This window comes from Aotus nancymaae, unplaced genomic scaffold (assembly GCF_030222135.1).
Source record: "Aotus nancymaae isolate 86718 unplaced genomic scaffold, 86718_ANA_hifiasm-v0.15.2.pri h1tg000028l, whole genome shotgun sequence".
Taxonomy (NCBI): Eukaryota; Metazoa; Chordata; class Mammalia; order Primates; family Aotidae; genus Aotus; species Aotus nancymaae.
Window position 1 is genome coordinate 17,755,348 of NW_026988441.1, and position 26,127 is coordinate 17,781,474.

General features: G+C 53.6%; 2 protein-coding genes across 8 annotated transcripts; both read right to left on the bottom strand.

Annotated features, from left to right (window-relative positions):
• Positions 1-925: 925 nt before the first annotated feature.
• FFAR1 (free fatty acid receptor 1) lies at positions 926-1,828 on the bottom strand. Its single transcript, XM_012438959.2, has one exon. The coding sequence runs from the start codon at positions 1,826-1,828 to the stop codon at positions 926-928; it is 903 nt and encodes a 300-aa protein (XP_012294382.2).
• Positions 1,829-5,634: 3,806 nt separating this feature from the next.
• On the bottom strand, positions 5,635-25,729 carry CD22 (CD22 molecule). Of its 7 annotated transcripts, none has more exons than XM_064381482.1 (14): positions 25,683-25,726; positions 21,514-21,569; positions 20,107-20,490; positions 16,432-16,737; positions 14,773-15,039; positions 14,361-14,624; positions 12,043-12,300; positions 11,575-11,838; positions 11,218-11,481; positions 8,315-8,411; positions 8,114-8,189; positions 7,522-7,640; positions 6,741-6,825; positions 5,635-6,429 (listed from the first exon to the last, which is right to left on the bottom strand). In XM_064381482.1, the coding sequence occupies exons 2-14, from the start codon at positions 21,545-21,547 to the stop codon at positions 6,298-6,300; spliced, it is 2,550 nt and encodes an 849-aa protein (XP_064237552.1). In that variant the 5' UTR covers positions 21,548-21,569; positions 25,683-25,726; the 3' UTR covers positions 5,635-6,297. The 7 variants fall into 7 exon arrangements, with proteins under 7 accessions (XP_064237552.1, XP_064237551.1, XP_064237548.1 ...); XM_064381481.1 differs by lacking the exon at positions 25,683-25,726 and adding an exon at positions 25,232-25,675 and having other exon boundaries at positions 5,986-6,429; XM_064381478.1 differs by lacking the exons at positions 5,635-6,429; positions 6,741-6,825; positions 7,522-7,640; positions 8,114-8,189; positions 8,315-8,411 and having other exon boundaries at positions 8,418-11,481; positions 20,107-20,484; positions 25,683-25,729.
• Between the last annotated feature and the right edge of the window lie 398 nt (positions 25,730-26,127).

Genomic DNA, 26,127 nt, shown 5'->3' on the forward strand with positions numbered 1-26,127 from the left:
CCTGAGTAGCTGGGACTACAGGCAGATACCACCACACCCAGCTAGATTATTTTTATTTTTATTATTTGTAGAGGTGGGGTTTCACTATGTCACCCAGGCTGGTCTTGAACTCCTGGATGCAAGCAGTCTTCCCCACCTCAGCCTCCCAAAGTACTGGGATTACAGGCGTAAGTCACTGTGCCTGGCCTCAAATATGTCTTACTCAATTGTTTATATACTGAGTAAAGCTTTCAGTCAACAGTAAACTATTAGTAGTTGAGTTTTGGGGGAGTCAAAGTCATGCACAGATTTTCCACTGCATGGGGTTTTGGCACCTCATCCCCACGTGGTTCAAGGGTCAACTGCATGGCCTTTGCCAATCACTGCGGGGCCTTGCCTTTTCCCTCCCCGACTGAAGCATCTTTTCCTGCCAGCCTCCGTTCCCAGCTCCAAGGCTGCCCCCTTGCGAGTTTCACGTGGCATAACAGTGTCATTATCCTGCCTCCTGCCCCCTCTCCTACTGGGACATCAAATGTTCTATCCTGGCAACTGATTTCAGAGTAGCAGCTCCTAAAGTGCATCACCAGAGTGACAGTTCTCGTGGGTCAGAAACAGACCTCCTCCTCCTCCTTCCAACAAATACAAGGCCTTTGCCCGCGGCTCACTGAAGACAGGCAGGTGAGGATGTGCAAAGGGGAGAGACGGGTGAGGAAGGGAGCCCACGTGTGCAGGGGCAAGCTTACCTCCCCCTGCCACCTTGTTCTGGCTCCATGCTCCTCTCCTGACCCAGGTGCAGCCCTCGGCAGGTGCAGCTCTCGGCTTGAGTGGCTCCAGGGAGGCCTCCGGGCCAGGCTGCCCTGCAGTTCCTCCGCAGTAGCCCCCCGCAGGGGCCAGGAGAAGCAGCCAGGCCCTCCTGCCCCATGTTCCTTCCCCCTAGTGGTGGCCACTACTTCTGGGACGTGACCCCTTGCGTTCTTGGCGCACACCCTGTCTTCAGGCCAGGAACCCTTCCCAAGTAACCGGTCACCAGCGGGTTGAGCACCACACTCCAGGCGCCCGTGATGAGCCCCAGCTTCCTCCAGGGGCCTCCCATGTCGGGGTTCAGGAAGCTGGCCACGTTGGAGGCGTTGTAGGGTCCCACGCAGAGCAGCAGCGTGAGCAGCACCCCTCCGGCCACCCATGCGGCCCTCAGCTTCCGCCTGTGCGTCAGGCCGGAGCGGGCCAGAGCCCGGAGGCAGCCCACGTAGCAGAAGGCTGTGATGGCCAAGGGCAGGAAAAAGAACAGGAGAGACAGGCTGAGGCGGGCTGGGGCGGCGGAGGCCGGGTCCCAGGCCTCCAGGCACACGGGAGAGCCATTGACCGGTCTGTAGATGCCCAGCGAGGTGTTGCTGCTGTACAGCCGGCCTCCCGGAGCCTCCAACCCAAGGACCAGGCCCAGGTGGCACAGGACGAGGGCCCAGATGGCCGCGCACACCCCCCAGGAGTAGCATGGCCTCCGGAAAGCTTGGTAGCCCAGGGGGAAGGCAGCTCCCAGGTAGCGGCCGGCGCTCAGGGCGGCCAGGAAGCCCGCGCCGGCGTAGAGCGGAGCGAAGTGGGCCACCGCGAAGACGGGGCACAGCGCGGCCGGCAGAGGCCAGGCCCCTGAGGCTAGCGCCTCCACCGCCTTCAGGGGCAGGGAGACCGTCAGCAGCAAGTCGGAGCAGCCCAGGTGCAGGGCGTAGACCAGGCTGGGGGTGAGCCGGAGCCGGGCGTGGGCCGTGGCTCCTCGGATGGCCAGTAAGTTGAGCGGGAAGCCCAGCGCGAAGGCGGCCACGTAGAGGGCGAAGGAGAGCTGCGGGGGCAGGTCCATGGGGCCGCCGTCCTGCCTGCACGGCTCCTGTGCGCAACAGGCTCCCTGTCCTCAGATCTTGAGGCCCCGGAAAGGAGGGGCTCCTGGGATCACTCGCGGGTCCGGCCCTGCCTGGAGGATTAGAATTCGCCTGGTGGGATCACCGAGGAAACAGAGGCCCACAGTGGGAGGCGGCAGCCAGGGAGCAGCGGAGCCTAGATGAGAAGCTGGGACCTGTGGCCCCCAGTCCTGAGCTTCCTCTCCACCATATCACCTCTTAAAACCAGAGGAGCACCCACAAGATCACAGGAGATAGGACATCGCGAGGGTTCCAGAGGAAGGGAGGCCTCTTGATTTCTGAGACTCTGTGGGGAGGAGGGTTGGAGAGAATTCAGAACAGGGCTGGGCCCACAGCCTGAGTCTTCCCTGGGAATGGGAGTTTGACTCCTGAGCCCCCTGCCCTCCCGGCTTCCCTGGCAAGGCAGGAGCTGCTCCCCCACAGTGGAAAGCTGGCAGGACAGCGGGAAGGAGAAGGGTGTGGATGAGGTGGGGGTTGTGGCCAGGGGCAGGAAAAGGGGTTCCCCCAGGGAAAGCCCAAGGGTCAGCTGGGTTCCAACCTGTCATGGTTGAGCTTGGCAATCCTCAGGGCCACCTGGACAGGGGGATCTGGGGGTTTGGGGAATAGTCAGGTGAAGAAAGGAGTCACAGAAGGAGAAACCCACCTCCTGGCGCTGCCAGATGTCTCTGAGGCTCAGCAGTCCCCTCAGCAGGCTGAGGGAGGATGCCTGGGATGGGCAGTGAGCCGGAAGGGGAGGAGGGCAGGTGGCAGGGCCATTAGCCTGAGCTTCTAGCAGCTTGGGTGAGCAGCTAATGGGGCATCCCGGCTGGAGCTGAGGCCGCACCGGAGGAGGTGAGGGGCTAGGAAGATGCAGGAACACAGAAGGGCCAGGGAGGAATCGGGGTCCTGTCTGAGTAGGAGCCGGGCGTGTAGCCAGTGCCTTGCAGGAGCAGGGCTGGGGCTCAGCCACAACCCAGCGCTATTCCCTCCCCAGCCCTCCTGCCTGTTTATGCCTGCACTGGGGCCAGGTCTCCCCACCCTCGATGCACCCCTGGGCAGGCCCCCGGCCTCATTGGCTCACCCCAACAACACAGGGTGCCCCGTGACCGCATCCACCAAACCATCTCCATGTGGCAGTGGGTGTGTGGGATAAGGCGTGATCACATTCCGGTGTGGCTCTACATAGGCTGTGGGCTTGTTTTAGTTTTTGTGAGGAGGGGTCCCCTGTGTTCTCCCTCCCCTTCCCCTCTAGCTCCGTGGTGGTGGCTTCCGACCTTTCTGGGGCTGGTGGAAGGAGAGGGAGGAGGAAGGCAGGGGACGGGTGCAGCCTCCGTTGGCCAGCACTGGAGGACCCAGGCTGTGGTCTGGGGGTGGCACAATATCCAAGCCGACTCCATCTGGGGTGTGTGGATGGGGACATTGGGGGGCACTCCCTGAGGCGCCGGAGATGTGACCCTGGCTGGCTGCATAGCTTTCTTCTCTCAGCCCTGGGAATCCTCCCAGCCCTTCATGTTTCCCACTGGGGTCACGTGAGCCTCCCAGGAGGCCTAAGGAAGATTTCTAAGGGCTCCAGACGCTCCCTCAGGTGTGCCCACGCCTGCCAGTGAGAAGCCAGCTTTGCTCTGTGAATCTGTCTCTGTCTCTCACTGTGCCTGTGTCTCTGTAGGTCTGTCTGTTTCCTGCCTCAGAATGACAACACAGACTCTCCACATCTGTTTTCTCAGGTGTGGGGGTCACCTGACCACTCTGCCCCGTCTGAGTTCCAGGTGCGCCATCGTAAGCCTCTCTCTGTGTGGCCTCCTGGCAGCTCCGGTCACCAGTCTTCAGGGGGGCAGTACGGGGGGCTCAGCCTATCACTAACTCCCTCAAAGACGCCATCTCACTTCTTTTCCTAACTTGGAGCCACTAAATTGGTCCACGCTCACCTTTTTCTTGAGACCCGCACGTGGGGTGCAGCACCCGCTGTGAGCACAGAACTTGCCTCCTACTGTTCAGTGTGGTGTTGGGAACCGAGAAACTGACAGAACGGAGGAAGAATCTGAAGCAGTGCCATTTCCCCTCCTACAGCAAGAGCAAAGCCCCAGGGAGCGGTTGGGTTTTTCCACCCACTGGCATCTGGCTCTTCGCCCAAGGTCACCCTCCTGCGAGGGCCTTCCCGGGTGCCTCAGCCACCCTGATCCCTCCTGTGAATCTCATTTTGCTGTGTTTCTTCAGAGCACCCATGACTGTGACATTGTCTTGGCTGGCTCCTGGGCTAGAATGCCGGCCTCCTGAGGGCAGAGGGTTTTGTCCGCTTTGTCTATTGCGTGTTGCACAGCAAGTGTGTGGGGAGCTAAATGCACGATCCACTGTCTGGGCCCTGGGAGGACGGTGAGAGCTGGGGTTGTGGAGGGTGGCCTGGGCCTGCGTCTGGAGTCCTGGCCCCCCCAGCTTCCTGGCCACCTGCTCTTCACGCCTCAGCAATGTCTATTGATGGCCACGTCTCACGGTCAATCAGCCATGTAGTAGGTTTATGTCAGCAACTGTGCTGAGGGACAGGGTGGGAAGGGGAAGACACTTGGTGGTTGCCAGGGAGCCTGAGCCAGGCCCTTCAGGCTTAGGACTGCCTTGGATCCCTCCAGGGGATCCCGCGCTAAAAACCTTTGGGACCCCTAGATTTAGAGATCCCTAAGGTTGGTCCTCTGCCTTATATTTTTGGTGTCCTAACAACTGGATCTGCACTGGTTGCATTTCCAGGTGCTCAATCACTGTGTGCTGAATGAATGAAGGAAGGGATGAATGACACCGAACCTCATTTTGGCCACAGACATCCCAACGCCCTCTCCGTCTCATTTAAACAGTTCTTAAAGTCTCATCTTCCTCCAGAAAAGTTAACGATGCTCACCAGAAATCAAACCAGGGACAAAGTGGATTGATGGGGAGATCAAGGCCTCCCTGCACCGTAATTCCTAGAGTCAGCATCCAGGTATTGAGCAGAGATGGGAAAGGAGGCTGGGAAAGGAAGTCAGCAGTTTGGGGACACCTGCCGTGTGTCAGGAGCTAGTCCCCTTGATGATCGGATAATCACACTCCTGCTGTCTAAGGAAAATTGGCTTTGGCCCCTTCGCAGAAGCAGGTGGATGGGTGGAGAGAGATCAAGTCTGAGAAGCAGAGAGGGAAGCAGGGGCACCTAACTGGAAAATCTGAATCAGTGAACAGAATTAGGGAACTGGTGCGGAGGACCGTGAACGGCAGAAAAGCTGTGAGCTTTCTCAGCGTGGCTGGTCTTCAAGACTTTCTCTGGCAGTTATGGGTTGTGCAAGAGCTGGGTAGCGTCACTTTTGAGAAGAGCTGTATTGAATTGGCTTCCCCTTTTCACATTCTTCGAGAAATGCAAATAAAGGATGGGCTTTGTTTCCTGGGGGACTTTTGGCTTCTGTGCTGGCTCCAGCCTGTATGACGATGCCTCACTTCCTATGGGGGGCCACCCGCATGGTGGGCAGTGGCCTCTCCCTCTCTACTTTACAGATGGAGAAACCAAGGCTCAGGCAAGCTGGCAAGCCCTGCCAAGATCACCTGGCTAGTTAAGTCAAAAAATCAAGATTCAAGCTCTCACGCTTGTCTGCCTGCAAAGCCAGTATGCTTTTCCTAACAAGACGCTGGACTCTCCAATCTGCTGATTTGATCACTAAGCTACTATGACTCCATTCCCTTCCCCACCAGGCCCCATGAAGCCTTTCCCCTCTCCTCTTCCCCACTCTGACTCCACAGACTGAAAAGAGTTCACCGGTTCTTTGAAGTAGCATCTGAGCCATTTTTATTGTGAGCTCTGTCTCCATTGCGTGTTTATCCACACCGGTGTGTCCATGTCAAACCCGGAGTTCCCGGAGGCGAGGGGCCGCTGTGGCATATGCTCCCCATGCAATGCCTCGCTTCCAGAGGAGAAGCCAGACCAGGACTGGGCCCCTTCCTACCTTATTTCTGTCCTTTTCTGGGCTTTCCCCCCAAGAGGCAGAAACTGGGAGTAAGATTCGTGAGTGGGGATGTCAGATCAGGGGTAGGAGTCCAAAGAGATGGAGGAGGGAAGGAAAAATGATGACGGGCAGATCCCAGAGGGACACAAGCAGCTGGGGTGGGGGTGGGGGTGGGGGTCAGGGGGGCAGGTGGCAGCCTGTGGGCGGGGGGCGGGGCATGGGAATGTGTGCATCTTGGGGCAGGTGTTTAGATGGGTTTCTGGGTAGCAAGGAGGGTGGAGGGTTGGGGTTACCCTCACCAGAAAGACTGGCTCTGAGCCAGGCACAAGGTTCTCTGCAGTGAGCATGTGTGAGTGTGTGCGGGTGTGAATGTGTGTGTGTATGCATGAAGGAGGAAGCCGTGTGGTGGTGTCTGGGGAAGCTCTGGGACTTCCCTGGCCCCTGCTGCTCCCAGCGCCTCTGCCGCAGCCCATCCGGCGTCAGTGCTTGAGGATCACATAGTCCACGTTTTCCGGTGCCTGAGGCCGCTCCCCGACCCCAAACCGAATCAGCTCCGAGTAATGAATCCCCTCATCCTCTGGAAAATCTGGAACCACGTTCTCATAGTCATCCTGAGAAAGCCGCGTGGTGGTCAGCCTGGCCCCGCTGCCGCCAGCCTCCCACCGCTGCTTTCCTCCGAATCCTCTCCTTCATTCCACCCAGAGGTCCAACAGCCCAGGCGGGCGTCCTGGTGTTTGGAAACTGGCTGTGGCCGGCATCCAGGACCTGGAGGTGCCTGCCTGGCTCTCACCAGCTCTTCCAGAGCAACTGTCTCCAACACTCAACCTCTGCCATCACGGGTGTCTACCTAAGTCCTTCCATGCGGGACCCGCTGCCGAGGCCAGGCCCCGTCCCCAGCCTTCCACAGCCCCACCCTCCTTACCACTTGCTGCTTCTGCAACACTGAATAAATGACTGAGTCACCGCGGTCTGGGGGAGGTCTCTGGATCTCTGAGGTCTCTGCATCTCTGAGAGAGAGGGCAGATAGACGACCACACATGAAGCATTTCTCATGAACTCTCCTTTCCCTCTCTCTCTCTTTTTTTTTGAGACGGAGTCTTGCTCTGTCACCCAGGCTGGAGTGCAATGGCGTGGTCACCGCAACCTCCGCCTCCTGGGTTCAAGTGATTCTCCTGCCTCAGCCTCCCGGGTAGCTGGGGTTACAGGCACCTGCCACCATGCCCAACTAATTTTTGTAGTTTTAGTAGAGACAGGGTTTCACCACTTTGGTCAGGCTGGTCTCGAACTCCTGACCTCCTGATCCGCCCACTTCAGCTTCCCAAAGTGTGGGATTACAGACGTGAGCCACTGCTCCCCCAACAGCACCCCAATGTCAGCCTCTTCTGTAAAACCTGCTGCCTCCCCAGTGCCCAAAGCTCACAGTAGGAGCTTTTGCAAATGTATGTGGAGGGAGTAGGCGTGAGTGTGTATCACGAGGTCTTGACCTCCGTGATAAGGATGGACTGGGCATGCGCGCTGCTGACTTGAAGGAGCAGGTCCACTTCCGGAGACTGGCTGTTACCCAGAGGCTTGTTATGGAGCGGGAATGAGGTGTGTATCGTGGTACCTGGCATGAGCTTGGCACAAAGAAGGCAGGCAGGACAAGAGCTTTCCTCTCACCTCCCCCCCAGGGTGCCGGGCCACCCTCCCGGTACCCTCAGTACCCAGTTCGTGGTGTATCCGTCTCAGGAAATTGCAGGGTGGCATAGCTAATGACATCTTCCATCATCGGGTTGTAGCATCCCAAGGAGTGGGGGCCTTCCGAGAGGGGGGCCCTTCTAACCTGGAAGGGAGGCATGGGTGAAGTGCCAACCACCTGTTCCCCCACCCTCATCCCCTTCCCTGTCCTCTGACAGCCCAGGTCTCCCCAGAGGACATTTTATTCCCTCTTTCACCTCATTTCCCCACTTTGCTTCACAGTCTGCCCTGCATCCACGTTTCTCCCATCCTACTTTTTTTTTTGAGGCAGAGTCTGGCTCTGTCGCCCAGGCTGGAGTGCAGTGGTGCAATCTCGGCTTACTGCAACCTCTGCCTCCCGGGTTCAAGCGATTCTCCTGCCTCATCCTCCCGAGTAGCTGGAATTACAAGCATGCACCACCACACCTGGCTAATTTTAAAAATATTTTTAGTAGAGACAGGGTTTCACCATGTTGACCATGCTGGTCTCGAACTCCCAACCTCAGGTGATTTGCCTGCCACAGCCTCCCAAAGTGCTGGGATTACAGGCGTGAGCCACTGCACCCAGCCCCATCCTACCTTTTTATTCCTCACAAAGAAGCTCTGGCCACTGGAATTCTCCTGAAGCCCCTGCTGGCTCTGTGTCCTCTCCCAGCTGAGAAATAAAGGCACATGTGTGAGGGTCAGGGACTCCACAGGCTGGAGGCTTTGAGATGGAGCAACTGGACACAGGCCTCTGCCAGGGGAGAGAGGAGGAGGTGGGCGGTGGCAGGAGCTCACCGTTGCTGGAGCTTGAACCCACAGATCACCAGGATGAGGATGGCCAGGCAGGACCCTAGAATCAGAGCCACCTGCCTGCCGATGGTCTCTGGGCTATCTGGGTGGAGAAAGAAAGGAGAGATCTTAATCAGCTGAGGAGCCAGTTCTGCCTGGCAGCCTTTGCCTGGAAGGCATCCTGGACTTCCCTCTGCAGCCGGCCCCGTCCTTCTCCCCTGCATGCATGCATGCAAGAGGGGTGCAGAGGAAGAGGGCGACACCGACCCCTGTCTGCTCTGGGCCTCCTGTTAAGAAGAAGGCACTAATTCTGAGGAGCTGCTTTTCCCACAGACGCGGCACGCCCAGAGCCTGTGACCCGCACCCCCACGAATGGGTGCAGCTCTTCACAGCAGTGTGGCTGTGTGATCAGCTCCAAAAATGCCCCTGTCTTCCACCCAGCATTTCCACGTGGGAATGCATCTTGCAGCTGTCCTTGCAGGCATGCCCAAAATAAGAAGCTGCAGACCTCGGCCCTTAAGAGAGCACTGGGAGGAAAACTTATGCAGCCTTCATACGAGAGGGCTCCATGGCCCTGGGAAAAAGAGGTGGGTCTCAGGCTGTCTGCAAAGGGGAGACCCAGGGAACAGTTTTTTATATGATGGGATGTGTCTGTGACATTTCCAGATAATATGTTCCAGATGTTTTCCTTTGGTCTTCGGCTGTGCTGGTGACGGTTCCCTACGTTGATTGATTGAGACAGACTCTCGCTCTGTTGCCCAGGCTGGAGTCCAGTGGCGTGATCTCGGCTCACTGCAAGCTCCACCTCGCGGGTTCAAGCGATTCTCCTGCCTCAGCCTCCCAAGTAGCTGGGATTACAGGTGCATGTCACCACACCCGGCTAACTTTTGTATCTTTAGTAGAGATGGGGTTTCGCCATGTTGGCCAGGCTGTTCTTGAGCTTCTGGCCTCAAGGGATCCACCCGCCTCGGCCTCCCATAGTGTTGGAATTACAGGCATTGAGCCACTGTGCCCAGCCAGGTTCCCTAAATTTAAGGCCATGTTTCCAATCATTAATCTGCAAAAGTACAATAAGTTAATCAAATATGTTCTCTATGCTTCCAGACTCTTCTTTTTGTTATTGTTTTATTTTTAATGTATATATATTTTGGTATATTTTGTAGAGACCAGGTCTTGCTATGAGGTATGGGCTATGTTGTCCAGGCTGGTCTCGAACTCCTGGGCTCAAGTGATCCTCCCACCTCCGCCCCTCAAAGTGTTGAGATTATAGGTGTGAGCCACCTTGTGCCGCCTGCAGACTTTAGGCACCCTGTGTATGCACAGATACAGAACAATGTCCAAGTGGTATTATTCCATGGAAAAACGCAAAGAAAAGTCCTGGGCAAAGTGTGAGCTCTGCCTGGTCTTTGTCACAAGGAATGATGTGTAGATACAGACCCCTGAATGTGAATTGTGCATGTGAAAAACACACCCGGGGAAGGTGGGGCGACTGTGTGCAGTGGGGACTTGTGGTGGGGATGAGTCCTCGGGGATCAAGAGTGAGCAGCATCTGTCTTTCCACTATTGACTCTTCCATGCTTACATTTTATATTTTTACCATGTGCTTATATGACCTGCTTAAAAATCTCCCAAGTCTACTACTCTGGAGGCCGAGGCAGGGGAAGCACTTGAGCCCAGGGGGTCAAGGCAGGAGCTGAGATTGTGTCACTGCACTACAGCCTGTGCAACAGAGTGAGGCCCTGCTTGGAAAAAAAAATCACTGACATCTTAAAGGATAAAAACAAGGAGCTGGGTGCAGTGGCTCACGCCTGTAATCCCAACACTTTGGGAAGCCAAGGCAGGCGGATCACAAGGTCAGGAGTTCGAGATCAGTGTGGTCAATATGGTGAAACCCCATCTCTACTAAAAGTACAAAAATTAGCTGGGTGTGGTGGCACATGCCTGCAATCCAGCTGCTCAGGAGGCTGAGGCAGGAGAATAGCTTGAACCCGGGAGGTGGAGGTTGCAGTGAGCCCAGATTGAGCCACTGTACTCCAGCCCGGGTGACAAGAGTGAGACTGTCTCGAAAAAAAAAAAAAAGAAGAAAGAAGGAGGAGGAGAAGAAGAAGAAAAAAGAAGAAGAGGAGGAGGAGAAGGAAGAAGAAGAAGAGGAAGAAGAAGAAAAAGAAGAGAAGAGGAAAGAAGACAGAAGAAAGAAGGAGGAGAAGTAGGAGGAGGAGGAAGAGAAGGAGGAGGAAGAGAAGGAGGAGGAGGAAGAGAAGGAGGAGGAGGAAGAGAAGGAGGAGGAGGAGGAGGAGAAGGAGAAGGAGAAGGAGGAGGAGGAGAAGGAGGAGGAGGAGGAGGAGGAGGAGGAGAAGGAGAAGGAGGAGGAGGAGGAGGTGGAGGAGGAGGAGGAGGTGGAGGAGGAGGAGGAGGAGAAGGAGGAGGAGGAGGAGAAGGAGGAGGAGGAGGAGGAGGAGGAGGAGGTGGAGGAGGAGGAGGAGGTGGAGGAGGAGGAGGAGGAGAAGGAGGAGGAGGAGGAGAAGGAGGAGGAGGAGGAGGAGGTGGAGGAGGAGGAGGAGGAGAAGGAGGAGGAGGAGGAGGTGGAGGAGGAGGAGGAGGAGGTGGAGGAGGAGAAGGAGGAGGAGGAGGAGGAGGAGGTGGAGGAGGAGAAGGAGGAGGAGAAGGAGGAGGAGGAGGAGAAGGAGAAGGAGAAGGAGGAGGAGGAGGAGGAGAAGGAGGAGGAGAAGGAGGAGGAGGAGGAGGAGGAGAAGGAGGAGGAGAAGGAGAAGGAGAAGGAGGAGGAGGAGGAGAAGGAGAAGGAGGAGGAGAAGGAGGAGAAGGAGGAGGAGGAGGAGGAGAAGGAGGGGCAGGGAGAAGAAGAAACAAGAACCACCACCACCAAGAACAAGAGCAGGAAGAGGCCTTACAGTAGACAGTGAGGGTGCTGAGGGGCGAGTGGCCCTCGCCCACACTGTTGGTCCCCTGGCACCAGTAAGCGCCCGAGTGCTCGACCTCCACTGGCTCCAATCTCAGCGTCTGGCCAGGGTAGTGGAAGGTTCGGTTATTCCGGTCAAACCAGGTGTAGTGGGAGACGGGAGGGTTGGCATCGCTCTCACAGGTCAGGGCTGCCCTCCTCCCCTCCATCACTCGGTTCCCTGGGCTCATGGACACACGCAGCCTCCGGGGTGCATCTGCACAGTGAATGGGGGGAAAGGGGGAGGTCACCACCAGGCAGGTCGCCGGCCCCCGCTCTGCTCCACTCCCAACCTCCGGCCCCCACTCACACAGCACTCGGAGCGTCCAGGGCTCTGACACTGTCTGTCCTATGGAGTTCTTCACCCAGCAGCTATAACTCCCGGCGTCTTCTGGGGAGATGGAGTCAAAGTTCAGCTCACTTTCTTCCCCCAGAAGGTTGTTATTTTTCTTCCAGAAGAACTGAACTTCTTTGGGGTGGCTGCTTGTGAAGCCACATTGGAGGCTGACTGAGTTCCCAGAGTAAATCTCGGAAAGGGGCTTGATTTTCCGGACCCACACGCCTCGGGGGGCATCTGGAGGGCAAGGGTCCCAAGCTGACCTCACCGTTCCCTGTCTCTCTTGCTGTCCCCAGCCTCCCCTCCCCTTGGCCCCGAGACCAGGCTCCTACCCCTTAATCTTGTCGAAGACACTGGCCCAGGCTCCAGCCTCGTCACCTTCCATCCCCATGTCCCAGCCAGGCTACCTCCCAGATCCCCCTGCCCAGCCCGGGGACTCACGCTGGACATTCAGGGTGACCTGGGAGGCCCACGAGCACCAGTGGTTACAAGCTGCGCAGCTGACGACGTTGTTGTTCCAGGCAATGTTGTGGATCTTCAGCACCCCAGACGATGACTCCTCCTGGGCGCTACCGGTTCTCCATTTGTACCAGGTAACGCCAGGGTTACTGGAATTGTAGTTACAGGAAAGGGTCACCGTGTCTCCTTCTCGAATCGCCGTGGGGTTTTGAATCACTGTGGTCACCTCCTTGGGAGGATCTGGAAGGAAACCGGAGAGGTCCAGAGCACAGCACCTGAGCCAGATGGCTGCTGAGAGGCGCACCGGCATGAGCTGCAGGTCTCAGTTTACACATCTGTCAAATGGGGTCCTGAGGCCGGGCGTGGTGGATCACGCCTGGAATCCCAGCACTTTGGGAGGCCGAGGCGGGTGGATCACCCGAGGTCAGGAGTTCGAGACCAGCCTGACCAACACAGCAAAACCTGTCTCTACTAAAAACTTTAAATATCAGCTATGCATAGTGGTGCATGTCCGTAGTCCTCAGTACTCAGGAGGCTGAGGCAGGAGAATGCTTGAACCTGGGAGGCAGAGGTTGCAGTGAGCCAAGATTGCGCCACTGCACTCCAGCCTGAGCAACAGAGCTAGACTCTATCTCAAAAACAAAAGGCAGCAGGGGTTGGGTGGCGGGAGTGGGGTGTCCTGAGAGTTCGGGGGGGGTTCCTGAGAGTTCGGGGGGGGGTCCAGAGAGTTCCTAACCTCCTGGAATTGTTCCAAGGAGGAAATGAGATGGTGCCCTTAGAGGAGAGTGTGGTGTGGTGCGGCAAACGTTGCACAAATACCACTGCGGCTGCTGTGGTCATGCATCCAGCTGTCTGAGATGCTCAGGATTTGGGCACCCCTGTCCCGTCAGCACATATGACATCTCAGGGTCAAGGATCAAATCTATGCATTCTCTTTGTCCTGTGCTCTACTCAGTGATGAGATTCACTGTGTTAACCAGGGTCTCACAATGGAGGCGTAATGAGGCACGTTGCCCCAGTTCTCATCAAAAATTTCAAGGCCTCTTTTGAGACACAGCCGCTGCCTAGGGACACTAAGTCTCTGTGTCCCTCATGGAGTCCTGGTATCTTGCAGTTAATCATTCTTTTTTTTTTTTTTTAGAGACAGAGTCTTACTCTTCTGTCCCCCAGGCTGGAGTGCAGTGGCACCATCTCGGCTCACTGCAAATTCTGCCTCCCGGGTTCAGGTGATTTTCCTGCCTTAGCCTCCCAAGTACCTGGGATTACAGGTGCCCACAACCACATCCAGCTAATGTTTTGATTTTTAGTAGAGACAAGGTTTTGCCACATTGGCCAGGCTGGTCTCAAACTCCTGACCTCAGGTGATCCACCCACCTCAGCCTCCCAAAGTGCTGTGATTACAGGCATGAGCCACTATAACTAGCCAATTCATTCTTTTTTTTGAGACAGTCTCACTCAGTCACCAGGCTGGAGTGCAGCGATGTGATCACTGGCTCACTGCAGCCTTGACTGCCCCACCTCAGATGATCCTCCCACCTTACCCTCCTGGGTAGCTGAGACTACAGGCATGCATAACCATGAGAGGCTAATTTTTTTGTAGAGATGAGGTTTTACCATGTTACCCAGGCTGGACTCAAACTCCTGGCCTCAAGTGATCCGCCTGCCTCAGCCTCCCAAAGTGCTGGGATTGCAGGTGCAAGCCACCATGCCTGGCCCACACCTGTAATCCCAGCCTCAGCGATTTCTTTTCTTTTCTTTTCTTTTTTTTTTTTTTTTTGAGACCCGGGTCTTGCTCTGTCACCCAGACTGGAGTGCAGTAGCAGGAACATAGCTTACTGCAGCCTCACCCTCCTGGGCTCAAGCGATTCTCCCACCTTGGCGCCCCCGGTAGCTGGGACCACAGGCATGCACCACCACGCCCAGCTAATTTTTGCATTTTTTGTAGAGATGGTATCTCACTGTGTGTGACTCAGGCTGGTCTCAAACTCCTGGGCTCAAGCAACCCTCCTGCCTTCGCCTCCCAAAGAGCTGGGATTGCAGGTGTGAGCCACCGTGCCTGGCCTCATTCATTCAATAAGCATCTACTAAGCACCTTCCGTGAGCCGGGCCCTATGCTAGGAACTGGGAACGCAGCTGTGAGCAGCAACAAAGCCCCTACCCTAAGAAGCTGACATGTCAGGAGACCCTGGCTGCTCCTTGCTCTTGACTCTAGGACCCGGGAATGCCCTGCACCCCATCTGCCTTCCCCCTCCCTACGTCCATCGTCTCTCCCTGGAACCAGAGGCTGCATGGCTACTCACACTGGACGTCCAGCTCAGCTCCCGGGCCCCTCTGTCCAGTACCAAGAATGTTTTCTGCCACGCAGGAATAAGTCCCAGTATGCCAGGGGAGGGCCGTGGGAATGTGGAATGTCCCCTCTGTCCTTCCCTGAATTTCTTTCCCATTGTGGTACCACGTGTAATTTGTTGGAGGAGGATTGGCCTGTGATGTGCAAAGAAACTTGACTTCATTTCCCTCCACAGCCGGTGACGAGAAGATCTGAACGCCGGAAGGTTCTGGGGCATCTGGAAGAGGGGGCAGAGGCGAGTGGGGAGGTGAGGAGAGCACCCCCTCAACCTGAGCACATGGCCCCGAGAGCCCCTAAGGCTCCCCTCTCCGGGTCCTCCCCTGCCAACTCCCTGCCTGGCCCGCCCCCCGCTCCAAGGGGCTCACACTGCACTTGCAGGACCACTGGGCCTGACGTTCCTTTGCCCACGTCATTGGAGGCCTGACAGCAGTATGTCCCACTCTGGTGCTTGGTCACTTCCGGAAGCAGTAGCGTGAGTGTGTTCTGTCGCTCCAGCGGGGCCCCATCCTTGACCCAGGATACGGTGCTGTAGTCCGGGTTGCTGCTGCTGACCTCGCAGGTCATGGTCACAGAGTCCCCCTCCCTCACCGTGGGTTCACTGGGAGTGACCTTGATCTTCAATTGTGGGGTGTCTGGAGGAGCAGAGGGGCAGTCGGGGAGGGGGTGGGGAATTCTCAGAGGGTGGAAGGTGGGGAAAGGGCTTTTATTCTGACAGAGCAGTGACCCAGGTGACCGGTCACGGCCTGGTCATGGCCTCCTAACGTGGCTTTCAGCTTCCCCCTCCCACTTCCTCTGCCTGCTGGTCTCACCAGCAGCATGCGGGGTTCCTCACACCATCCACCAGACCTCGACAACCCTGTGGGAAACCACAAGTGGGTTCCACGCGTTGCATAGAATCCCAAACCCTCCCCGCAACCCTTGGGATCCGGAGTCCCGCTCCATCTCCTGCCTCCCGTCCTGCCATGTGGCCCTCAGCCTCTGAGATCCCCCCACTCCAGCTCCTGCCTCAAGCCTTTGAACATGCTCTTCTCTTCCCCTGAAATCCTCCTCTCGCAAATATTCGCTGGCCTCAGCCCCTCCCTCTGTTCCAATCAGCTTAAGTGCTCACCTTCTTAAAGAGATCTCTCTCCATCACCCCCTCTCCTGGCCTTATTTTTTTCCTAATACACACATCTACCTACAATGTGTTGTATATTTCTTTGTTAACATTGCCTTGTTCCATATTCTAATGTCTTGGCTCATGCTCTGTATTTCTTTGTTAATCCATTTGTTGTCCGTCTCTTTCACTGCAGTGCTGGCTCCGTGTGGGGCAAGAGCTTTGCTCACTGCTGCAGCCTGCTCCCTGCCCCGTGCCCACCCTCCCAGCTGGCAGCCTGGAACCTAGTAGGTTTGTGATACATATTTATTGAATGAATGAGGCACAAAATAAAAAATCCCCCCCAAGAGGGAAACAGAGCTAATCAGATAATCCCCAAATCATGTTGCTGCTTGAGGATGGACCGTTGTTTTTTTTTTTTTTGAGATGGAGTCTGGCTCTGTCGCCCAGGCTGGAGTGCAGTGAGTGCAAGATCTCGGGTCACTGCAACCTCTGCCTCCTGGGTTCAAGTGATTCTCCTGCCTCAGCCTCCCAAGTAGCTGAGACTACAGGCACACGCCAGCACGCCTTGCTAATTTTTTGCATTTTTAGTAGAGATGGGGTTTCACTCTGTTAGCCAGGATGGTCTTGATCTCCTGACCTCATGATCCACCTGCCTCTGCCTCCCAAAGTGCTGGGATTACAGGTGTGAGCCACCACTCCTGGCCAAGGATGGACCATTTTATCCTGTTAGGCTAAATTGAATCGATTTCCCAAAACCCCAGGGCTGACAAGGTGGGTGGTGCCAGAGGGAACTCAGTGTGACTGGGGCTCGAGGACACCACTTTCTGTGCAGGCTTCCTGGTGCCCTGGGTGCATGCCCCCTGCAGGGCTGGGGAGAAGGTGACAAAGACCTTGCCCTTCCCATAGGAGCATCAGGGAGACTCACGCTTCACATTCAGCTGCACTGTGTCTTTGGAGAGGACCTTCCCTTCCGCATCTTGAAGCTGGCAGGTCACGTTCTTCCCGTGGTGACTCCACTGCGTCCTGAACTTGAGCTCACTCCGGGTGAAGACAGACTCAGGGACCAAGGTGGTCAGGGTGACAACAGCCTGTGTCATTGATTCCCCTCCCAGGAACCACTGCAATTGGGTCTGATATTCATGGCAGGAGAAATTCAGCAAGCAGGTCAGAGTGATTTCCTGGGATTCTTGAATTTCTGGAGGGAGCTGGATATGAGGTGGAAAAGGCCTTTCTGCAAAAGAACAGAGCCCATGCTGGAGCCTGGGGAACTAAGGACGTGAGTGTACACCTGGCTTTAGATGTCCTGTCCCAGATCACCCCTCAGGAACCCCTTGCCACTTCATTCCACCTCTCTCCAGTCCTGCTTTGTTTTGTTTTTTTGGGGGGGTAGAGGATGGAATCTCCCTCTGTCACCCAGGCTGGAGTGCAGTGGTGGGATCTCAGCTTGCTGCAACCTCCGCGTCCCCAATTCAAGTGATCCCCCTGCCTCAGCCTCCCAAGTAGCTGGGATTACAGGTGCCTACCACCATGCCCAGCTAATTTTTTGTATTTTTAGTAGAGACAGGATTTCACCATGTTGGCCAGGCTCATCTTGAACTCCTGACCTCAAGTGATCCTTCTGCCTTGGCCTCCCAAAGCCCTGGGATTACAGGTGTAAGCCACCACGCTGGGCCTCTTTTTTTCTTTAGAGACAGGGTCTTGCTCTGTCACCCAGGCTGGAGTGCAGTGGCACAATCCTAGCTCACTGCAGCCTCGACCTCCTGGGCTCAAGCAATCCTCTCACCTCAGTCCCCTGAGTAACTGGGACTACAGGCATGTGCCACCACACCTAGCTAGTTTTTAAAATTTTTTGTAGAGACAGGGTCTTGCCACGTTACCCAGGCTGGTCTCAAACTCCTGGGCTCAAGTGATCCTCCGACCTCAGCCTCCCAAAGTGCTGGGGTTACAGGCAGGAACTACTGCACCCAGCCCAGTCCTGCTTTTCTCCACTTTGAATCACTTTTGCTCACCTGAAATCCTCTCGGAAAGGCCTTGACCACACTAAACATCCTTGGGAATTGTAATCTATACTTTTCATTCTCATTGCCGGATGTGTGCTTTCTGAATGACGCAAGGTTGTACTCCACCGCCTCTGAGTGTATTTTACCCGTTTAGATCATGTGCTTTTCGGCTTTGACGAGTTCGTGTTGGTTTCCTGGCTTCATTCAGTATTGGAGCCATCCAAGCATGGTATTCCTTTAGTGGGGTGGGTCTGTGTGCAGCCGGCCTCAGCTTTCCCACAGGCTGGACCACCCACTTCAGACGGCGGGGTCTGAAGCTGCATCACTCACCCCAAATTTAAGGCTGCTCAGAACTACCCATCCAGGAAACAGGATGTGGAACGGAGTAAGCACACTCCTAGGGCAGAGACCCCACACCTGTGTTTGATGGGTCAAATCCGCCCCTACGTGTGCAGTGCTATAACTGAGCCTGTGTTATAAAAAATTGAAGATGTTCATTTTACTTATTTTCTTTTCTCTTTGTCCTTTCCTTCCTCCATGCATGGTTAGTTGCATTTAGTCATTTCAGTAGCAGGTAACCACTAATTCACTAATAATTGATTAACTTATATCCTCACCTCCTGGGGGCGGTCTGCAAGATAAATGAACTTGTCTTTCTTTCAAAGAACAATGATCCTTAGGTCTCACAGACCTCCTTGATGACATGCAGAAATTTAATAAGCCGAGGCCAGGTGCGGTGGCTCACGCCTGTAATCTCAGCACTGTGGGAGGCCAAGGCAGACAGATCATGAGGTTAGGACTTTGAGACCAACCTGGCCAATATGGTGAAACCCCTTCTCTACTAAAAATACAAAAATTAGCTGGGCATGGTGGCGGGTGCCTGTAATCCCAGCTACTCGGGAGGCTGAGGCAGAAGAATCGCTTGAACCTGGGAGGCGAAGGTTTCGGTGAGCTGAGATCACGCCACTGCACTCCAGCCTGGGCGACAAGAGCAGGACTCAGAAAAGAGTCTCAAAAAAAAAAAAAAACAGAAAAAATAAACCTGATGAGCTGAGGGGCACAACGCGTTTGATGATCAGGATATCACACCTGCACACCTACTTTACTCATAAAAGCCCCCAGTAATGCTCAAAGTCAGGTCAGATTTGAGAGTTTCCCTCTTCCCTCCCCTCGCTTTGGCTAAATTAAAGAATCCTTTCTCAGCTTCTAAGCACTGATGTGTCGGTGTTTGGCTGACTACGCATCGGGAGCTGGAAACTGGCCTTTGGGGTTTGACGGCAGTGTCATCTAGCCTTGAAGAGCTCATGGGAACTTGCCGTGAACATTAACACGTGGAGAGATCTCATTGGAAAATCTAGATTTCCATCATCTCTTGAAAAATCAGAAGATCTGGCCGGGTGCAGTGGCTCACACCTGTAATCCCAATGCTTTAGGAGGCTGAAGCAGGAGGATTGCTTGAGGCCTGGAGTTCGAGACCAGCCTGGGCAACATAGCAAGACCCATTTCTACAACAAATTAAAAAGTTAGCCAGGCATGGCGGCATGCACCTGTGATCTCAGCTGCTCTGGAGGCTGAGGTGGGAGGATCGCTTGAGCCCAGGAGATCAAGGCTACAATGAGCTGAGATCGCACCACTGCACTCCAGCCTGGGCGACGACAGAGCAAGACCCTCATAAAAAGGGAAGGGAGACCAGGCACGGTGGCTCATGCCTGTAATCCCAGCACTTTGGGAGGCCGAGGAGGGTGGATTGCCTGAGGTTGGGACTTTGAGACCAGACTGACCAACATGGAGAAACCCTGTCTCTACTAAAAATACAAAGTTAGCTGGGCGTGGTAGGGTATGCCTGTAATCCCAGCTACTTGGGAGGCTAAGGCAGGAGAATCGCTTAAACCAGGTAGGTGGAGGTTGCAGTGAGTTGAGATCACGCCATTGAACTCCAGCCTGGGCAACAAGAGTGAAACTCGATCTCAAAAAAAAAAAAAAAAAAGGAAGGGAAGGTGGAGGGGAAAAGAAGAGAAAAAAAGTAAAATGAGCATCTTGTGATTTTTCTAAGGTAGGCTCAGTTATGGGATTGCACGCGTAGGGGTGGATTTGACCCATCACACAGGTCTGGAGCTGAGGGAGCGTGGTCACTCATTTTCACACTAGGTTTCCTTGGTGGGCATCTCTGAGCAGCCCTATGTCTGGGGTGAGCGACGCAGCTTCAGACCCCGCTGTCTGAAGAGGGTGGTCCAGCCTGGGGAAGAACCGAGCTGGCTGCACACAGACCCCACCCCACTAAAGGAATGCGGTGCTTGGATGACTCCAACACTAAGGCCAAACACAAGTTTGTCACAAAAGCTGAAAACTACATGGTGAGAAAGAAAGAGAGAAAGATCGGAAGATCCAACAACCTTAGAGTCCAGGTCCCAGAAGCGCAGGAGCTGTGGGCGAGGTGGGACGCCTGAGGTCCCTGCCACCTCACCATCGCCACCCGCCAGCGTCCCCTGCCTGAGCCCTGCAGGCAGCTCCGTTTGTGAGCTCTGGGCCAAGAGTCAGGTATTTCCTGCCTCCAGCTCACCCCTACCCAGAGCAGAGGACCCACTCCCCGAAGGCCTTACCAGAGACTCTGAGGTATGTTTTTCCCATCCATTTACTGTTTTTTTTGGATTCCATCCTCAGCCCCAGCAGACCACTGTCATTGACGTATACTGGGTTGATTTTCACTGTGCAGTTGTTCCTTTCGGGCCCCAGGAATTGCACCCTTTGCTCAGAAGGAAACGTTCCGTCCACTTTGTTTTCATAGAGTCTGGTCCCCTCGAAGCTCTTGGTTTTATCATTATACTTAGGATCGTGGAACAGGATGAATCTTTTCAGAGCATCATCGGAATCTGGGATCCTGTAGATGCAGGGGACCCAGACGCAGGCCCCCTCCCAGGCGTAGAGGGCTTTAGGGTGCTTAAGGTTCCAATCACTTGAGGCAGAGAAAGCCAAGTATTCTGCAACTCACCACAGTGATCAGAAAGCATTATTGAGGGGGCATGAAAGCCTTCTTTTAAAAACTATTCTTTATTTTTAAATTTGTTTAATTTTTTATTCTTTTTAGAGACGGGAGGGTCTTGCTATGTTGCCCAGGCTGGTCTTGAACTCCTGACCTCAAGTGATCCTCCCACCTCAGCCTCACAAAGTGCTGGGGTCACAGGCATGAGCCACTGTACCCAGCCGAGACCTTTCAAAAGACTAAGGAATTCCCTCTGAAGATAGTGGGAGAGATACAGAGAGTCACAAAGACAGCAGGATGCAAAGAGAGAAGCGTATGTATATATGGGAAACATACATATTTGTATGTATTTTTGTCTGTGTATTTGTGTGTATATTTGTATGTATATTTGTGTGTATATTTGTATGTATATTTGTGTGTATATTCATGTGTATATTCGTATGTATATTCGTATGTATATTTGTGTGTATATTTGTATGTATATTTGTGTGTATATTTGTGTGTATATTCGTGTGTATATTCATGTGTATATTCGTATGTATATTTGTATGTATATTTGTGTGTATATTTGTATGTATATTTGTGTGTATATTCGTGTGTATATTCATGTGTATATTCGTATGTATATTTGTATGTATATTTGTGTGTATATTTGTGTGTATATTTGTATATTTGTGTGTATATTTGTATGTATATTTGTGTGTATATTCGTGTGTATATTCATGTGTATATTCGTATGTATATTTGTATGTATATTTGTGTGTATATTTGTATGTATATTTGTGTGTATATTCGTGTGTATATTCGTATGTATATTTGTATGCATATTTGTGTGTATATTTGTGTGTATATTTGTATGTATATTTGTGTGTATATTTGTATGTATATTTGTATGGACATTTACCTATACACATTGGCCACCCCTACCCTACCCTATGTTGACACCTCTCAGCCCAGGTCTTTCCTCCTCCTCCAGTGCCCACTGACATCCCAGAACCCCAGTACCAGCCCAGGCCACAGTCCTTACCCAGGAGCAGGAGCCAGGGGCCGAGGAGATGCATGGTGTCGTGTCTGGGCGGAAGCCTGAGCAGGGGAGAGTTTGTCTTAGAGCCATCTGGTGGCTTACTTCTTCCACATGGCTTTTCTTGCTCACCCACTGAGCTCTGACCCTTCCCCTGGATCCAAGAGGACTGGGTCTGTATGGCATTTGGGATCCTCACGGAGTTCTTTCATTTTTGGTTTTTTTTTTTTTTTTTTTGAGACAGAGTCTCGCTCTGTTACCCAGGCTGGAGTGCAGTGGTGCGATCTCAGCTCACTGCAACCTCTGCTTCCCAGGCTCAAGTGTTTCTCTGGCCTCAGCCCCCGAAGTAGCTGGGTAAAGGCAGGTGCCACCACACCCAACTTTTGTATTTTTAGTAGAGATGGGGTTTCACCATGTTGGCCAGGCTGGTCTTGAACTCCTGACCTCGTGAACCACCCGCCTCGGCCTCCCAAAGTGCTGGGATTACAGGCGTGAGCCACTGCTCCCAGCCCAGAGTTTTTTCTCCTTCAACCTGAGAGCTCCATGGGGGCAGTCTCTCTCTCTTTTCAGAACTCCTTCCTTTCTTCCTTCATTCCTCCCTTGCTTCCTTTTTTCCATCCATTCATTTACCCATCTCTAATTTTATAAGCTTCCTACCCAGTCTCAGGCTTTGAGTGGCACCAGGTCACTGAGTGCCTCAAATGTCAGGCCCTGGATAACATGGAGCTCTCCCTGGTGCTACTCATCAAGGATTATACTCAGGGACAGACATGGTCAAAATTTGGTTTGAAAGATCAGGTAAAAGAGAATTCTAAAACCAGTAACAATGTATAGGTTAGCCGGGCACAGTGGCTCATGCCTGTAATCCCAATACTTTGGGAGGCCGAGGCAGGCATATCACTTGGGGTTGGGACTTCAGGAGCAGCCTGGCCAACATGGTGAATCACCATCTTTTTTTTTTTTGTTTGAGACCGAGTTTCACTCTTGTTGCCCGGGCTGGAGTGCAATGGTGCGATCTCAGCTCACCCCAACCTCCGCCTTCAGGGTTCAAATGACTCTCCTGCCTCAGCCTCCTGAGTAGCTGGGATTACAGGCATGCACCACCACGCCTGGCTAATTTTGTGTTTTTAGTAGAAATAGGGTTTCTCCATGTTTGTCAGGCTGGTCTTGAACTCCCAACCTCAGGTGGTCCACCCGCTTCGGCCTCCCAGAGTGCTGGGATTACAGGTGTGAACTACCGCACCCAGCCCCAAACCCCATCTTTACTAAAAATACAAAAAAAAAAAAAAAAATCAGCTGGGCGTGGTGGCACACACCTGTAATCTCAGCTACCCAGGAGGCTGAGGCAGGAGAATCGCTTGAACCCAGGAGGTGGAGGTTGCGGCGAGCCGAGATCGCGCCACTGCACTCCAGCCTGGGTGACAGGGCAAGACCCTGTCTCAAAAACAGCAACAACAACAACAAACCCCAAAACAGAAAAAAACAAAGTATGATGCCAGAAGAGCATTTTGAGGGGTCTGGAAGGTCTCAGGAGAATGTGGTCCAAAGGTCCCCCTCAGATGCCCCACAGGCCAGGTAGGAAACATAGATCAACCAGGTGGTGACAAAAGTTGTGCCTCCTCTAAAGGTGGTGGCTGTCTCAGTTCCAGCCAGTCATTGCCAGACAGAACCTGACTGAGCTCACACTGTCTGATCTTCCACTGTTTTAAGAGAAGAAGCCAAGCTTCTACGTGGAATGTCCTACTTCAGAAGGAAAAATAGACCAGGAGAGGTGGCCAAGGTGGGAGGATTACTTGAGGTCAGGAGTTTGAGACCAGCCTGGGCAACACAGCAAGACCTCGTGTCTACAAAAAAATTAAAAAACTAGCCAGGCATGGTGGCACACACCTGCAGTCACAGCTAATCAAGAGGCTGAGGTGGGAGGGTCATTTGAGCCCAGGAAGTCAAGCCTGTGGTGATCTCCCCACTGCACTCCAGCCTGGGCAACAGAGCAAGACCACATCTCAAAAAAAAATAAAAATAAATAAACTAAAAATATACAGAGCTGGTCCAACAAAACCTGTCTGTGGACTAGGTTTTGCAACTGCTGCCCATCTCTCTCTTCCTCTATGCAATAAACTTGTCCTCTACCATCCCTGACCTCTGCACACAGTTATATTTACACAGAGTTAAATTTAAGTCCCAATTTACATGATCGTGGCCCTCTGTGCTGGCCCCTGGGGACCCCGAAGGATGTGACAGCAGAGTGTGTCTCCGGTCTCAGCACCAACCCAAGCCCCTCCCACTCACCCGCCAACGTTTCCCAGGCATCAGTGTTCCCCTTTCTGTCTATCTCCTCTGGCCACATGGCTCATGCCGAGGGCTGCTGGGTGTCCGGTCATGGGTGTGGGGAATGCTAAGCTGCTTGCTGACAGCAGGAAGGGGGTCTGGCCTGACCTGAGCATGAATTTGGGATGCAGGGTCTGAAGCTGAGGCAGATTCCCCAGGCAGAGCTGACATCAGCCCTGAAGGTGCTCATAATGTCACACACAAAAAGCGTCTTCAAAGTCACATCCACTTGAGAAAAGCAGGGTTAAAGAGTTAAGTAAGATTTTTTTTTTTTGAGAGTCTCATTCTGTTACCCAGGCTGGAGTGCAGTGGCATGATCTCAGCTCACTGCAACCTCTGCCGGGTTCAAGTGATTCTCCTGCCTCAGCCTCCTGAGTAGCTGGGACTACAGGCATGTGCCACCACTCCCATCTGATTTTTTGTCTGTTTGTTTGTTTTACTAGAGATGGGGTTTCACCATGTTGGCCAGGCTGGTTTCAAACTCCTGACCTCAGGTGATTCGCCCAACTTGGCCTCCCAAAGTGTTGGGATTACAGGCGTGAGCTGCTGCGCCTGGCTTAAGTTAGATTCCTTACTGCAGGACTTTAAAAACCTTTTAGTAAACTCTATCTACACCATTAATCTCTAGACATGGGGATTAGAGTATAATAGATTGTCCACACTTCTTTAGCCATGGGATCTATTTTATATGTTGCATAAAAAAATTGGCAGGGTTGCGGGGCTAGTGCTCTTTGAAATCCCCTTAAGGTTCCCTAAGGGGTAACAAGGGCTGTGGCAAGGACTAGACTCCATTCCATGCAGCTGAGACTTGCCTCCAGGAGCCGGGCCATTGTGCCTGCTCTGCCAGCACCCTCTAACCACACCCTCCTCTGGGCTGGGCTGGAGTATCCCAGCACGAGTGGGAGATGGGTGCTTCCAGAGCAGGACTGTGTGCTGCCTCAAGGCGCTCCAGGAGTCTCTGGAGCACAGGAGTAGGGCCCCAGGCCCAGGAATTGGAAGGCTGAGTATTGAGAGCAAATTCTGACGCGTGTGATATATCATATTGTTTGCTGAGGGCAGTGGCAAGGAAAACCTAGTCAGCTCCCTAAAGCAGAAAACTGCTTAAGACGTTCTAAAACAGTGACCGATATGAATATGTCCCACACCAGATGAATTAGTTCTTTGAACACAGGATATGTGACTCTTTCCTTTGTTCCCTCGTAAAGAGTGCTTTCTAGTTTATCTTTAACCTATAGTGAACATACACTAGCTGCCTGGTTAGTTTATCTTTAACCTATGAAAGAGCAAAGAGCATCCGCTTGTCAAACTTGTCACTGGAATGTAAAGAATAAATACGTGGGTCAGAGTCTGCTCTGGGCTCTCAGCTGGGAATGCTGTAAGTCCCCTGATGTCTCACCTTTGCTTTCTATCTCTGTGTGTCTGTTTCTTAATTCCTGCAGCACCACCTGGGTTGGGGTCTCCACAGCCAAGCTGGTCTCGGCAGCTGAGGGTGGGGTGGAGGTTAGGGAGAGCAGTCATTATGCACAGAGGCTCAGGACAGGGCCATGCTGTCCAGACCTTCTTAGCCCGGTCTTGTTGAGGGCCTTGCAGAATCTTGGGGCCGGCCTCCCTGGCTCCATTCTTCCCTCCTGGGCATCCAATAACTTACCCTACTCTTGGAAAACTCACCAGGCCTGGCAAGGTGGATACTCAGGACGGGGGTCTGTCTACAACCTGTTGTAACACAGGTAAGAGAGAGCCAGGGACGTCCCCACTGTGTTCCCAGCTCTGGGAGGTATGCCTGGCCCATCTGCTGTTCCATAATAACTTGCTTGTCAAATGCAAAATAAAAGCAAAATGGTTTTTACCTGTTTCCGCGTGTCTTCGCTCTTCAGGGACCCTGGCAGCATCTGAGAGTGAAAGAAGAAGTACAGTAAAGTCTCTGGTCGGAGAGGTTTACCTTCCATGGCCACACCCCCTGCTTCTCTGCGGCTCTGCGGGGGACCGAGCAGCATCGTGACCTGGGGAGTGGGGAAGAGACGATGGAGGGGATGCGGGCTTGGAGTCAGATTGGAAGACTAGAATATCTACAGCAGTTATTCCTTTCCGTGCATGGGTTTGCAATATCAGATCAGAACGGGCTCCTCTGCAACTCCCCCTTTACCCGCTCTCAGGAAATGTGAATGACTCAAGCCAAGCAGGAGGACCGCCAGCTCGCTGAAAAAGGCACAGGCCCACCTGAAAGTATTTGTAGTTTAGTGACACCGTCCAGTTCCTACCACTTCCACCACTTTCCATCACAGGCATGAATGA